This window comes from Channa argus, chromosome 19, assembly GCF_033026475.1.
Source record: "Channa argus isolate prfri chromosome 19, Channa argus male v1.0, whole genome shotgun sequence".
NCBI classification, from domain to species: Eukaryota; Metazoa; Chordata; class Actinopteri; order Anabantiformes; family Channidae; genus Channa; species Channa argus.
The window spans coordinates 1,852,579-1,869,183 of NC_090215.1; the positions used below are offsets into that span (position 1 = coordinate 1,852,579).

The 16,605-nt window shown below is 40.1% G+C and overlaps 1 protein-coding gene across 1 annotated transcript in view; it reads left to right on the forward strand.

Annotated features, from left to right (window-relative positions):
* adarb2 (adenosine deaminase RNA specific B2 (inactive)) overlaps positions 1-16,605 on the forward strand; it is a 210,144-nt gene that overhangs the window by 162,693 nt on the left and 30,846 nt on the right. The window contains exon 4 of the mRNA XM_067486745.1: positions 7,847-7,961. Within this exon, the coding sequence (XP_067342846.1) occupies positions 7,847-7,961 (115 nt within the window). The remainder of the gene's footprint in view (positions 1-7,846; positions 7,962-16,605) is intronic.

A 16,605-nucleotide genomic window follows, 5' to 3' on the forward strand; every position in this document is an offset into this window, starting at 1 on the left:
CACGTAGACACACACTATCAACATGGCTTCCTTAGTTTTACACAAATTAAGTGAGGTGCAACATATGGAAGCATATGGAAAATGTTCTGGCCTTAAAAATATAATGAATCTGGAGCCATTGTTTCTCTTTGGGGACTTGCTACTGAACAATAAATTATACAATGGAGATTTTTTTTTTTTCTTCCCTTACAGCAAACACACACACAGACACACACACAAACACACACCCACACCCCTACCAGCGTGCACAGACTTCTAGGTCAGACAGCAGCGGAGAAAATTTCCCCGTTGACATTTTGTGTTTCTGGCACAATATTGACTTCAGAGGGAAGACAGCAGGAGGATTGTTGGTGACATTCCACATTACCTTGGAGAGAGATGTCTAACTGTTTACATGCACAAACAGGTGGGGAAGGGCACAGAATGGATGGACAGGTAAAAAAATAAAATAGGTCAGCAACGTAGCGAAGGCAGTTGACATGGTTTTAAAACTTGGTCGGAAATACTTTTACAAATACTTACAGGCAGAGTCCCAGCTTTACAAAGCTGCATCTGCACACTCGGTACCAGAGCCAAGCCGTTGCCCACACCTTTGTTTGATTCAAATCCAGACTCGACTTGTTAATGCAAGACCCACAACAGCTTTCCATTGGATAATTACTGCAGTGATTAATACGTCTCAGTTGGCAACAAGTTATTTAACCACAACTGGTGCAGGGAGTAGTTGACTACCTGAACATACTCAATGACCAGGTTTTTCCATTATTTTTTTCTTTCCTGAGATCACAGAGATATGTCGAGTTGAAAGTACAGGATTCATCAGGCTCAAAATATGAAAAACATTTGGAATGTGCTGTAGAAGACTTGACACATTGTTCTGACTGTCCCATCATCAATGCAAGACCTTGATGAAAAATTAATCCAACTCTGGAGGGAAGTAAATGTTGGGAAACTGCATAACCTGACTGAGATGATGTGTAATCAAAGCTAAAAGCTGTATAACAAAATATTAGTGTGTAGCTTTTTTGGCTGAGAAGTAAATGTACAGAATCCAAGCTAAGGAAAACAGGAGTTTTTAATCAAGCAATAATCAATCATTTTGATTCGTAATGGATGTCAAGTGAAAACTAAACCCAAAGAGAGAGAACTATCACCCAACTCTGCTCTTCCCCTCAGCTCTATGCGGTTCTCTCGGGTCATCTGTTGTTGTTGTTTTGCAAAGATTTAAGGTTTCACTAGGTGTTTTTTCCTGATAAGACCACGTGCGTCTGTGTATCTCAGTTGGGCAAATTTAAAATCTGGCTGCAATTTGTTTGGTTTTCTCAGGCTAAACACAGGTAATATGCCTGAATGCATCTTGATAACTACCAAAAATATTAGAAAGAAAACATCGGCACGTAAATTATTAAGTTACAACCGTTAACGGTTAGCATAACAATAATTAGGCCACTTAAATTAGACTTTCTCTCTAAAATTCTTTACATTTTTACTAATGGGGTCAAGTTTTAATGTTCTGCCCTTCAGGACTGCTTCTCACTTTAGGATGTGTGGTTTGTTGCTGCAACAAATCTTATTCTTTGGAGCTTTAGCAATTACTAAATAACTACCCGCTGTTTTCTTTCTCCATTCTGAGGAGGCCCAGAGGAATTGCTAAAGTAAATTGGTCAGAACTAATGCAGGAAAGACACCAGGTGGGGTGAGTAATACAACAGCCTCTGCAGCACTACCTACCTCAGATGTTCTCCAAGTGGAGCTTACATCAGTTACCTGAAATAGATTTGAAAAACCACTCACTGTTTTAGTCAGACCTTAGACCTTGTCCTTACGTATGGCATTGAAACAGATAATTTAACAATATTTCCTCACAACGCTTTTCTGTCTGACCAATTTCTAATTTTCTAACACTTGAATTTACAATAAGTGACTATACAGCAGTTAGAAAAAATTCCACTACAGCAGATGCTTACGATTCTTTTATCATTAGCTTCACCATATGTTAATACAATGGAAAGTAGCCTCCTTAATGTTTCTCCTGCACAAGTAGAATATGTTGTTGCCAATTCTGCAGCCTCACTACGTACAATACTCGATAGTGTTGCCCCTCTGAGAAAGAAGGCAGTAAACCAGAAGAGTCGATCTCCATGGTATAGTTCACAAAGACGCAACTTAAAACAGGCAATACAAAGTTAGAAAGGACGTGTTGTTCCAGAAATTTAGAAGAATCTCATTTAGCCTGGAAAAACAGTTTAAAAATGTACAAAAAAGTCCTCCGCTATGCCAGAACAGCATATTATTCATCATTAATAGAATAAAACAAAAACAACCCCCGGTTTCTGTTCAGCACTGTAGCCAGGCTGACTAAGAGCCATAGTTCTGTTGAGCCTAGTTTTCCCTTAACTCTGAGCAGCAACGACTTCATGACTTTCTTTATGAATAAAATTGTAGCTATTAGAGAAAGATTCACTAGATCCTCCCCCCAAAATATTACAGATAGATCTTCACGTACAGCAGTGCTAGAATCATCAATAAAGTCCCAATACCTGTTAGACTGTTACCCATAGATCTCACTGGGTAAACCAACAATCTGTCTGCTAGACCCTATTCCAACTAAGCTGCTCAAGGAAGCTTTACCCTTTATAGATATGTTAGAGGCTATGTACCACAGACCTATAAGGTGGCTGTAATAAAACCAATACTGGTTGGGGTGACTGTGGCGCAGGAAGGTAGAGTGGTTGTCAGATGTTGGTTCAATCCCCGGATCCTCTGGTCACATGTCGAAGTGTACTTGAGCAAGACACTGAACCCCAACTTAGTTGCTCCCGGTCAGCGTTGGCCAGCTGCATAGCAGCTCCCCCATTGGTGTTTGATTGTGAGTGTGAATGGGTGAATAAGAAGCAGTGTAAAGCGCTTTGAGTGCCAATAGGTAGAAAAGCTCTATATAAGTGCAGACCATTTACCATTTACTTAAAAAACCCTTTCTTGACCCAGGTAATTTAGCCAATTACAGACCAAAGGTTAGCTATGGAGTTCCACAAGGCTCTGTGTTAGGACCAATACTTTTTACTTTGTATATGTCTCTTTTAGGCAACATTATTAGAAAACACTGTGGAAACATACATTTCCATTGCTATGCTGATGATACCCAGCTATATCTATCTATGGAACCAGGTGGATTAAATCAGTTAATCAAGCTTTACATCTACATTCAGACAAAACTGAAGTCATAGCCCAAACATTTCAGAAATATGCTGTCCAACTATATTGTTACTCAAGATAGCATAAATCTGGCCTCCAGTACTACTGCAAGGAACCTTGGAGTTATTTATGACTAGGATTTGTCCTCTACCTCAGATATAAAACTGTAGCAAGAGTGCTGATTGGAATTAGCAAGAGAAGATCATATTACACCTTCACTAGCTTCTCTCCATTGGCTTCCCATTAAATTTAGAATAGAATTTAAAACCCTGCTTCTTACTGTACATGTAAAGTTCTGAACTGTCAGGCTCCATCATATATAGAAGACCCCATAGAACCATATCATCCCAGTAGACCACTTTGATCTCAGAATACAGGCCTACTTGTGGTTCCCAGAATTTCCAAAGGTAGAATGGGAGGTAGAGCCTTTAGGTATCAAGCTCCTCTCCTGTGGAACCAGCTCCCAGTTCAGATTCGGGAAGCAGACACCCTCTCTACTTTTAAGTCTATTCTTAAAACCTTCCTCTTTAATAAAGCTTATAGTTAGTTATAGTTATGCTGCTATAGGCTTAGACTGCTGGGACCCAGCCCCGGTACACTAAGCTCCTTTTCCTCTTCTTGAGGAAAGGAGCCTAAGATAGGCTTGACTTTATTCTGTAAAGTGCGTTGACACAACTTTGTTGTGAATTGGCGCTATATAAATAAAATTGAATGGAATTAAAACTCACAAACGCAACTTTACTTGGAACAGCCTGACTCTTGATGCTCATCCAAAGGGAAACCAACAATCCTCATGCCGGCCCTCCTCTCACTGTTTGGTGTGCTGTGCCCATGTTCTGTCTGACTGAGGAGTAGGATCCTTGGCCCTATTTTTCTGACACTTTAGGGTCACACTAATGGTAGCAGCCATCTAGTGTCTGACTATTGTGTGTGTCAAGAACAAATTATGGGGCAAAGACAGAGGTTTGTTTGTTACCAGGCTGTAAATTGCAGCCTTTTTTCTGTGTCAGGTAATGTAGATTATGTTGTTTCCTCACTCTAGCTGACAGGAAGAGGAAATTATAGGCTCTGACTCACTGTTGGCTTCTTTGTCCTGGCACATAACTGCCCAGAATGAGAGACAGACCTGACAACCACTAGAGGGTGAACAAAAAATGACTTAAAAAGAATGGAGGAGAAGAAGAGGAAACAAATTGACAAAAACTAGGGGTGAAAGGGAAAAGAGAATAGGCAACAAAAGCAAAGGAGGACGAGGAAGAAGAAGGGAGGGGCAAAAATCTGGGCCCTGTGCCAGGCTCTATTCCACCTTTGCTCTCCAGGCCTTTCTGAGCTGCCACCTTCTCTCACCTCTGTAATGTCATCAATGAAAAGGCCTTTAGGAGAGATGGAGGACTTAACTCTGGGTTCAAACTGTGACCGACACCAGCTGACGCTGCCAAGTCGAGCAGGATTCGGTTAGAATTAATTGGATGTCACTTTCACGTACGAGGAACAAGTCCTTTTTTTCACATTAATGTTACTCATGCTCCAGTGCAGGATCAGAAACCTCTGCAGAATTTGGGCTAATAAAATACACATCATTCACACTAAAATTAACACTAACCTAAACTTCACAGGCACAAAATGTATTAGTCAATATGAAGAAAATGTTTTCATAGTGACAGCAGCTTAGGTGATCTACTGTATTCTACATTGGGTTTTTTCTAATCTTAAGTACTGTATGCAAATGTTTTGGGTTTGTTTACTGTCTACTGTAATAGTAGTTAATATTTATTGTACAAATATTAAACTTAAGGAGTGTCTTTGTTTCCTTTCTGCTATTGGTTCTCAAGGGACATTATTGAGTGTAACAGAAAATAATGAATCTGTTATGAACCCTCAGAGTGTAAACTTGTTATACTGTCTTGCCATTTGGCAGTGATCAAAGAAGATTATTACCCACAGCCCAGAGAAACTGAAGAATGCTACACATCGGGAAATTGGGCTCACGTTTTCACTATTGGACAATCTGTTAATCGTTTTTTTGAACTAATCAATTATTAGGAAATGTTAAAACGAATAAATTAAAATTGGAATCACAGCCCAAGATGAATTCTACGAAATCGGACTCATGGGTCGCGCCTGCGTATACGGAATTTGGCCTGAAATTTCTACTCAATTTCTATTCAACAAAGAATCTACTGGATTCTTTGTTGGTGTTGTCCTTGTCAATGTAACATGAGCTGCACTTCAGGGCTTAAGACAGGCAACATGCTTGATAAAACGCTCTGCCAACGAGCGACGTCTGGTGGTCCCAACACCGCACAGGAAACACCAAGCAAAACTCTTCAGCGCAATGATCCCACGATGGTGGAACGAGCTACCAAACTCTGCACGCTCAGCAAACTCACTCTCAACATTCAAAATACTTCTGAAAACAGAACTCTTCCGCATCTTCCTATGCACTTAAATCTATTTTTTTTTAAAAGAAAAACTTCCTTTCTTATCTTTCTCGGACTTGCATCTCCTGAAATGTGAACACTTTTCTGATAGGAATTTGCTTTGATGTTTTCTCCTTGATTTCGATTCTTTCTTGCCTTGTACCTCACGTGTAAGTCGCTTTGGATAAAAGCGTCTGCTAAATGACTAAATGTAAATGTAAATGAATAGTTCTCTGTGTTGTCTTTTAACACCTCACCCATGCATTTCTCCAAAAAAGCTTCAGGCTGACATCAGTGTTATAGCAACAATATGTGGATATGCATGCACACACATGTACACACACCACCCACCACACCACAAGCTGTGATCACCTCCACCGCCAGTTCCAACTGTGAGAGTATTTCACAGCCCTGACGAGGGCTATAATGTGCAATATGCTCACTAATTCAGCCACTCTCTCGCTCTAGTTGTGTCTTTTTGCCTTTAATCTCTCTCACACTATGCGTCTGTCGCTGTGGCATCTGTTGACGTCCTTTTAGCTACTGTGGGCTCAATCTGTCCAAAAGACCCACCCTGCTGCCATTCTGTTGCCATCTCCTGGTGATCCATTTATGCTCTACAGTTGGCGTGAAGGCCACTCTGAGTCTAAGCCCTTAATTACCAATAGAGTAAAGAGCATTAAAGGTTTGGAGGAATGTGGATATAAACCACATGTCTTTGTAGCAGCTGTTAAACAGAGTGGCATTAGTGGATATCTGGTGAGAAGTGTTTGTTTGGCTGAAGAGGGAGCGAATATGGAATGAACAAATGGAAGCACGGCTTACACTTTAAGGACTGAATACTGGATAAAACACGGTGCCCATTTACTCCTAAAAAAGCTATTTAGTGCCACATAGACTAAAAAAAAAATATTTCACCCAAAACAATTCTTCTCGATCCGATCTTAAATTCTGATCATATATAAGGAGTCAATTGTTTTTGTAATCCATTGTGAAAAATGTAGTCACCATCTGATAGACTCTTCTTTCTAGTGAATATGAGAAAATCCAGTTTGGGCCAAGGTTGGTAAAGTGATTAACACAGATGTTGCAATGCTACCAATGCTGGTCGCTGTGTCAGAACCTCTTCACCGGCCAGCAATGATGCTGGGGACTTGTGGTTAATGCTAGCTCAGCTTACAGTGTTCAGTAAAGTTGTTCAGTAACACTTTGTGAGACTTAGATTTATCTGCTTGCAAACCTTATGGCACAAAGAATTTGCATAAAAGGAAGAACTGCAGTGTCTTGTGAACTAATGTTTCTAGAGACTACACAAATTGAGGGGAGAAATTGATTTAAACACAACATACATAAGTAACATTTCTTAGATCCAGATTCTAAACAAAACAATCAAGAGAGACTGAACTGGGACAATTGTCAGTGTACTCGTCTTTATGGGAGACATTTGCATACAATGAGTCCACAGTACCTATTGCCTATTATTTTCAAAAATTCCCTTTTCATGTGAGCGTTCATTTTTCCATTTTCTACTACCTTAAACGTTGCTTTTACTAAATGTCAAACGCAAATGCGTATTTTCCAACTTTGATGTAGTTACCATTTAAATTCAGATTAATAATACATAAAACGGTGTAATTACATATTATTAATTATGGGTGTGAAATTCACAAGCTATCAAGCACCAGGTAAAGTAATACAAATCATAATCATTAGATTCAAAACCAGGACGACATAAAAAGCAGTTAAAATAAGCTCTATCTTTACCATGTTTAAAATTCAAGTAATGAAGAAATTGATTGATAAGTTATAATTATACACATTATTCTGTAGGGGGCCATTCGACATAATGACTACTTTTACATTTAGTTCAAGAAATATTTTTGAGCTAATGCCTTTTGTACATTAACTGAAGTAAAATTTTAGATGCAGGACTTTTGCTTGAGTGTTTCTATACAATTTTATTGCAATTTTTAGTTAAATACATGATGTGAGTACTTCCTTTCCCCAGTGTTAAATGCATAACGATGTGCAGTTAACTCTCGGTTGATTTCTGTTTGTAACATCTAAACCAGTCACCTAAAATTGGCCTTTGGACCTTTTGTTCAGAAACTCACGGTCTCACCCACAACAGATTAGAGAGGTGGAATAATCCACAGCAGAATGAAACGTGTCAAATCAGCCTCCGCAGATTATGTCGAGTAGAAAATTAAGGGAGTCATTGTGTTTTTCAGGACTTTGCCGATTCAATATTCCACTTGGTGAGGGAGAAGTACCGGTCGCTGGTGGGCAGCTGCAGTCCTGCGCACACTCGACACAAATCCCTGGCAGGCATCGTAATGACCCGAGGTATGGCAAATTTCATTGACTTTTATATTTCACTTTGAATTATTGAAGTGATGCAATATAAAGTGAGTGGGTGAGGTGAAAAAGAGAGAGAGGGGGACAAGAAATGCCGAGGTAAAGGAATTCTAGATTGAGTGTGAAATGATAAACTGGAGGTTGGGAAGAGAGTGTGAGTTTGCACTCCATGCTGTATCTTGGGCTTGTGCAATAGTGTATACGTTCCTGATGAATTATTGACTATTCAGAGTCTCTGAGGAGAATGAGACATGGTGGTGAGTGTCACTCATCCCCACTGCATGCTGGACTTGCTGTGCTCGGGCAGCTTTGACGATAGTTCTAGGTGTCACTCCGGGAATCTTAACTAGATCCGCTTAAAACTTAATCTGAAACCTGTCTGAGTCCTACCACGATGGAGAGCGGTGGGGAGAAGGAAGCCTCACACTTATAGCGTGACTTATTACACTATTACAATGACTTATTACTAGCTTTTTATCTGCCGTGTCCTATTTACCTTGCATGTCACATCAGGAGCTCCCACATATACACGAGTCTACAAAAACACAGACGGACATTATGTCCAACGCACAACACTGTCAACACACGTATCACATCTGAGCCCAACATGTGCACTGACCATGTTGCCGTGAAAAAAACTGAAGCAAGCAGATAATAAAAACACCTACTGCACTGTTACAAAAGACGGGGCCTTTACTTTTCGTGGAATATGAAAATTGCCCATGCACACACACACACACACACACACACACACACACACACATGCAGTTTATCTTCCTGTGTGGCTGCAGGCTGTGGGGTGTGTGTGTGTGTGTGTGTGTGTGTGTGTGTGTGTAGGGGTCATGGACGAAGGACTGGTATCTCTGCTGTCTTTGGAGTGCTGCAGCTCATCAGTTTAGACTTCAGTGGGACTGGCGCTCATCCTGACCTAATCCAATCCTTCTCCTCGTCTCTGGCTCCCAGTAATTGCTTCTGTTTGTTTATTAATAGCACACGTTATCTTCAAAGATCCAGGCATAGTGCTGCCAAGTGCTCGCAGCGAGATGCCAGCAGCGGCAGTGGTGTGGGGGCCACTGTCTATGCAGTCAAACACCAGACTTGACAGGATCCCTGGGGAGTCCGGTTTGTCCTACCAGCCTCTCTTTCTTTCTGTCCCTCCCCGTGTGTCGCATGCCTCTGCTTTAGCTTCAGGAATATTAATCAGTCTGTCTTTGTACCTGCAGCCAAACAAGTGAGCCCCCCCACCCTCGCTGGATCCCCACCAGGACAGTTGACTGGCTGACTTAATCGGGTTATTGTGTTTTTATCCGCTGCTGTTAGCTGTCTTAACATGTTTTTAATCTGTTGTTGCTAGCTGTTGTTAGCAATTGTTGCTAGCTTGCTAAATATGTCATTAGCTTGTTTTTAGCTGGTTAAATGTGTCATTAGCTTGGTTCAACATGTTATTAGCTGTTGTTATTACACTATTTTATTTGCTATTGGTGTTACAGTAGCTGATGGAACCTGTTATTACCATGTTATTAGTTATTTCTATTTGCTGGCCATTGCGGTTAGCGACATAGCTTTTTAACATTTTTAAGGGCGTCACCTGAAGGATATTCTTTGTAGGCTGACCTGACATTCAACACCAATTTTATGATTTTTTTTTTTTTTTCATCTTCAACACAATGGTCAGAAGTAAATATCTACTCTTAATCTACTACAATTGCATTACTTCAATGTCACCACCACTAAACGTCCAGTTTGTACATCTTCTACAAAAGCCTTTCTCTTCATATTAATCTGATAAAGTTAGTTATCATCAGTTATAAATTCAACAAGGAGGTAAAGGCGGACTGGTTAGACTGGTAGATAAATCTCAGTCCTTACCCTGATGACATTTGATGTTCCCAACCATCAGTCTCATTCAGCCACTTAGTAACCCTTGTTTTTTTTTTTTTAAGACTCCTAAAAGCTTAAAATAGACAGAGAGAGCTGTATTTTTGGGTGAATTTCATGTCCGAGAATCAAACATGAACATGTCTTGGCCTTGTGTTGATTAGCTTATTTTAGGCAAATCAAAACACTCACCCCCTACTCTATATAGAGCACTAAAGTATATAGTGTGTAGTAGTCTCCAAATGGTGATTGTGTAAATCTATCCGCTACGTAGTGCACTCAAAGTATCCCATTAATCTAAACTAAAAGGAGAATAGGCATTTACCCTGTTTTCTGGTATCAATCCCACAATGCAATGCTCTCTGTTTTAGAGATGAGAATATTACAGTTGCCTCAAATGATGACGCGATGTGACAGTGGTCGGTGTCCGACATGTCCATGCTCACTACGTAGTGAACTGCTTGGCAGTGGGGGGTTTCAGACACAGCCTCAGACTTCCAGCTATAGGAACTGAAAGTCCAATAACGCTAACTGATTTCCAGGTTTTAGGACTCGTACAGTTCTTCATTAGTTGTTGTTGTTCACGTGCTGGCTTAACAAGGCGGAGCGGAGGGAACCTGCCAGCACAGATTGTAACGAACTTCTCAGAGGCACTTAGAGATAAAAAAAAAAAAAGGCTCCTTTCTCTTTTTGAAACTTGTTGTTTGGATGGGACCAGAGAATTTGCTTCTGAGGCTTTCTTATTGAGCAGGCAACGAGCCGCAGAGTGGGAAGAAAAACCATAGGGACTCAAAGAGAGAGATGAGAGCAAAGCATTTCAAACAAGTTGATTACAAATGACAGTTATGCCATGGTTCTTAGACTGCATATCCATTTTCAAAATAGGGATTTTTCTCTACTAGTTATCTGGTTTTCCGGCTGCCTCAAATTTTAATATTCTTTAATCACATCCGGCAACAAAACAGCTTGCTAAGAGGCTAATAAAATGAGCAGAGATGTGCCCGGGGTGTGTTGCAGCAGAGAGAGAGAGATTTAAGAGCTTCAGCAGCATTTCACAAAGACGCCCTTATATATTCAGAGTTCGAGCTAATAAAGATTCAACAAGGTGGATTCTCTACTCTCTCTAAGTTCGCTCTCGCTCTACCACTCTATCTCTCCAAGTGCTGAGCATTTTCAGAGATTTTTCTAGGATTCAAACAGCACACATTGGATGACATTCACTGTAATCATCCAGCATCTCGTGATGAAAGAACATCTAAAAGATAGGATTTAAGGAGCTCAACCTAGATGGTGTATAAGTGAGTTTACTAAAAGTTGACCTTGGGAGATTGTTCTGCTTTAGAAGAAAATGTTTTAATGTCTGATCTATGTTTCTCAGAGATAATGAGTGGCTTATTAGACAACATTTTCCCTGTTCTATAACCATAGAGAATGAAAAACGTCCTGATAATAGCTGTGCTGTGTCTGTCAATTGTAGTTGCCTTCTGTAATAATAGATAATTGTAAAATTTATAATAATATCTTTTTTTTTTTTTTTACACTCAATGTATTTCCTTTTGATGATTACAGTACATATACATAGCCTCACATTTTAGTTGAAATAGCTTTGTCACTGAGGCTTTATCTTTAATGTCTTGTAGATATTTGCTTTAGTCCGTGTTAGCAATGACCACTGGCTGGAGCCTTTTTGGGCCGCTTACTGATTTTACACAAATTCCTTGAATGTTGCCTATTTACTCAAGTAAAATACAACGCATGACAACTAATGAATTACTACTAAGATAAAAAAAAGTCTACTTACTTTACTTTAACTGTGCACTGCATACTATGCATTACCCCTTTAGTAGTATTTTAGTACAGTATTATTGGATTATAGTATTTGCACAGGCTGAGCAACAGGACGACAGTTGGAAGAGTGGCCGCCTACCAACCATAGGGATCAGAGGTTCGGGCCCTGCTCTTTCCCACCACATGCCAAAGTGTCCCTGGGCAAGACACTGAACCCCCAACAGCCCATCCCCAGCTGTGCAGCGCCAGTCTGAAGCACGGCAGAAATTGGGGAGAGTTGTGTCAGGAAGGACATCTGGCGTAGAAACTGTGCCAAAGCAACATTCGGGGCAAAAAAGTATTTCCACTCCATTTTTATACAAACTATTGAGCTTTTGTTGGTCTGATCAGATTATTTCAACCTGTTTACATTTTCTCTAGCAACGAGTGAGAAAAACATTACTCTCCTAGAATTGTCAAGAAAAATTATTCTGTAAATTTCTGTGAATTGTAAATGTTCTGCACTTACCGCTTTTCTACATATTGGAACTCAAAGCGCTTTACACTGCTTCTTATTCACCCATTCACACTCACAATCACACACACACACTCACACACCGATGGGGGAGCTGCTATGCAGCTGGCCAACACTCACCGGGAGCAACTAAGTTGGGGGGTTCAGTGTCTTGCTCAAGGACACTTTGACATGTGAACAGAGGAGCCAGGGATCGAACCAACAACTGCGAGACTGGTTGACAACCGCTCTACCTTCGTGCACCGCAGTTGCCACAGTCGTGACTTCTAATAATACAGTAATTAAAACCCATTTAATTCTCAAATCAGACTATTCTGATGTTCTGAATGAGTGATAATGACACAAATGTTATGATATTTTTACTCACTAAATTGCAGCGTTGTCACTAATGAAGACAAGCTTCAGTTTTTGCAACATGCAGATTGCTATTCAGCGTTTGAAATCAGTTCTACATGGTCTTATGTGGCTTTGGGTGGAGCTCCCTCAAGGATCTCAAGGCAACTGTGGTGCAGGAAAGTAGAGCAGCCGTCCACCAATCCTGCAGTTGTTGCTTAGCTCCCCCATCGGTGTGTGTGATTGTGAGTGCGAATGGGTGAATAAGAAGCAGTGTAAAGCGCTTTGAGTCCCAATAGGTAGAAAAGCGCGATATACGTGCACAACATTTACCATTTAATTGCTGCATTTTTATTGATACAAATCTTTATTTCCTGTGGCTTTAGTTCCCAGAGCAAACACAAATTTGCCGTCATAATGTCCCACTCGGGTAAAGGAGATGGCTTTGCCAGGTAAAACCTTGTTTTACTGTGATACATTCAGTGGTAAACAGTGCAGGTATGGAGTTTAGTGCTGTAGCAGATTTGGAGGAAGAGGGGGGACAATAGGAGGAATATACTTTAGTTACAGGTGCTGAGTAACAACTAATAAAGTAATTTCACTTTCTTTTGTTGTGCAAACTTGTATAGAACTTTACATATAGGGTAGTTTGTTGCCACTGGAGCAGTTTGGACTTTATCTCCCACAAAAAATTCAGTCTCCATTGCGGAATATCATGTAGATGTTAATCAGTTAATAAGGCCAAATTTCTATCAAAGGAGGTCAGTAATATCTGGATATGTCTTCTGAGATGTCAGTTATTTGATTGCTTACAGTTCTGACCAGAATAAGGAGTTAAAGCCTTTAAAATTCTCCTTCAACAGGGAAAATGTACTACGTGACTACACACCCTCCCCTGCATTACCCCAGGATTTGTTATACTGTATGTATAGATTAGACCTTCAGTTTTATAGACAATAAATATCACGAATACCTGACAAAACCAAAATAAAAAAACATTTGCCACATACTCAAAAATGTTGCCGTGTTTCTTGCGGCATAGTAGCTGATTATTCGTTTAGCATTGCTTGGAAAAAAACTTGGGAGGGCAGTGGTGGGACAATAGAAGCTATTAAACTGAATGTGCCATCACCAAAAACACGTAATAATTGGGCTCGAGTGGACAAAATCTGACATGAAAACGCGTCCATTTGCTGTAGGTGCAAGTGAGCATGATTCATCAACATCCTAATTCCATCGTAAACTTCTCTCTGCAAAAAGTTGCTATTCCATGTGACATAACAAGAGTGAGTTGCTGTTGTATGTTGTCATTCTGTTGCTGACTATTGACACTATCATCATGAGCAATATAGTCCAGGTGACATAGTGTGTAGACGCAGATCTCAGTGATATACATGCTGTCTGATAGCACCGTTATCCTGGGGCTTGACGTCTTTGAATATCCAGTAATCAACAGATGAGCTTATTTGTACGAGTGCCTCAGCCCTTTGACTTTACCCTGCCATCTTCGTTTTGACCCTCTCTTTTTTTATGATGTAGCTGAATATTCCTGATCAAAAAGCAGCACACTGCCTGTGGGGCTCTCTGACTCTTCCATTTATCTCTCCACCCCCCTCCCCTCTCCCCTCTCCCCCTGCAAACTGAAGGCAACCTCAGTGCTAATTTCATGGCAGGGTAGCAAGCAGTGCAGTTGAAATTATCCACTGCAAAATTGATCTAAACAATTGCAATGTGGAACGGCAAAAAATAGCAGGAGAATGAAATTGAGAGAGTCTGTTACCATTTTTTTTACTTGTTTTATCACCAAGAAAGATCAGAGTGTACTGATTACGGGGAATGGCAGTAGTAAAATCATAATAAAGAGGTTTTTACAGTATTTTAACAAATATTGTATTTTCTGTGTAGTAATACAAACTCCAGTTCAGGTATGTACATTTAGTGGTTACCAAACATTTATATTTTTTCAAATCTTCATTTTAATTATTAACAGTATACTGTAAAGAAAGCATAACAGTATGCAGTCTTTCAGTGTTTTAGTAGTAAGGATGTGGCCAGGTTCATCACTCTGTGAAAAATAGTGTTCAGCATTTTGAGAATAATGTTTAATAATGTAAAATTTGCACCAAAAAAAAAAAAAAGGATTTTATAATCTAAAGTTTATAACATAATTAGAAACCTGGGCAATCTACAGTATGTGTCCACCAGGCAAGGCCAAAAGGACAAAAACATTTAAATGGATTTGATTTTTGAGACATATCCTTAGTTTTGCATTAAAATCAAACGATTCTACTAGAAATCAATGCGCAGGTTCCGAAAACACCTGTGAAAACCAGTGTCGAGGAGCACAGCTTTTTGCTGCATCCACAAATGTATGTTCAAACTCTTCCATGCAAAGAAACAACCATATATAAACAGGATCCAAATAGTCTGCTGCCTTCTCTGAGAAGCTGAAACCCAGCTTTTTTTTAAATGTGTTACCGGCATCAGATTCGAAAATAGTTCAAAAATATTTTTTTCTTTACAGAAGCCATTTTAGGCCCAAAGCTTTTGAAATCCTTTATTCAAAAGCTACAACACCTGCTATTAATCCTGTTATCAACACAGTTTTAAGGTGTCTTCTGTTGTCAGACACACTGTGCTGATTCACAAAGGTATTGCAAAAACCCAAACTTTTATTATAGAGAAATGTTTGGTTCTTATATTATATGTGGAACGTGAGTTTGGCTTGAGCATGACTCACTCATTTTAATGTCCTTCTTCACAAGATCATCATGCAAGTCCTCTGCGGTATTGTTTTTGAGAATTTCTCAGACACAGATCTGTCCACTACCCTTTAGAAAATACGCAGCACATTTATTTCTTTTTCCATCAACCTTATCATTTCTTTTAAAAATCAAGTTCCATACATTAGACAAATAATCTTTTTTAATGTAGTTCATGAAAATAGTTGAACTTGTTCCAACCTAGCTCAGATTTTCTTTCTTCTCTGTGCTGCTGCCCACACATACTCCCCCCCCCCCCCCCCCCCCTTAACTTTTTGCTCCCCTCGGCTGCCCCCTTTTCCTCCCTCTTCTCATCAACGGAGGTGTCAGGACTCTCCCGCCATAGTGCCATCTGGGCCGAGGCTGATAAAAGCTCATGTGCTGGGCTGGTGGTGCCTGTGGGTCTGCCAGGAGGCAGTGAAGCCTGACTTTAGAGGCGATGGGAGAGATTTGTGGCAGCCAAGGAAGGAATGGCATGCCGTTAACATGCTGCTCCAACCTCCCCCCGCACAACCTCTGTCTATCTGTCAGTCAGCTTGGCTCTCACATGGCCCTGCACTGGCCTGAATCCTCACTGAGAAAAGAGAAAACCAACACGAGAGAAGATGACTTTGCGATCTCTCATCGCTTTCATAGAATTTGTTTCATGTCTCACACTGGGATCACACTATCACACTTGGAGTTCGCTGGCACCACCACTTTTAGTTTGACTGGTTTTAAGTTCTTTTTCCTCTGCTGCTTGCTACCAAGTGATTGTACATTTCATCCACCCCTGTACCATCATCACAGGACAGTCAGATATTATTTTAGACAGAGGAAAAGCTTAGGTGGCTGTAGATCCTTACTGTAAGACGTTTGTTCCATTGCAGCACCTTAAAGCAACAACATGTTGAGAGCACATATTGAACTTTCAGATAACAGTATGGATACATTGTCTCTGTGTCATTTCCTAGTCACCGGTCAACAATCTCATCATGTTTTCTTCTTCTTTGGACCTTTTCATTGTTAAAGATCAACCACAGTCTGAAGTGGAGCATGATCCAATGTATTAATATTTAAATTGTTAATGCTTATGTTCTGTTGGCTTTAATGGATTCTAGACTTACTACAGACAAAATAGATGCATCCTATCAATGTCTACATTTCGGTTTATTTAACTCCAAATTCTGAACATGGCGTATATTCAGGCCAGGTTAGCAATGTGCAGAGGTGAACATTGAGGAGGAAGAGGCCCTATGACAACTTAGACTGTTGTCTAAAATACTATATAAATTATACAGTATGACGACTCTGCCCTGTAAGAATGAAATGCAAAACAAAAAGACGCTGGACAAATTGTGATTTTACTTGCTCCTCC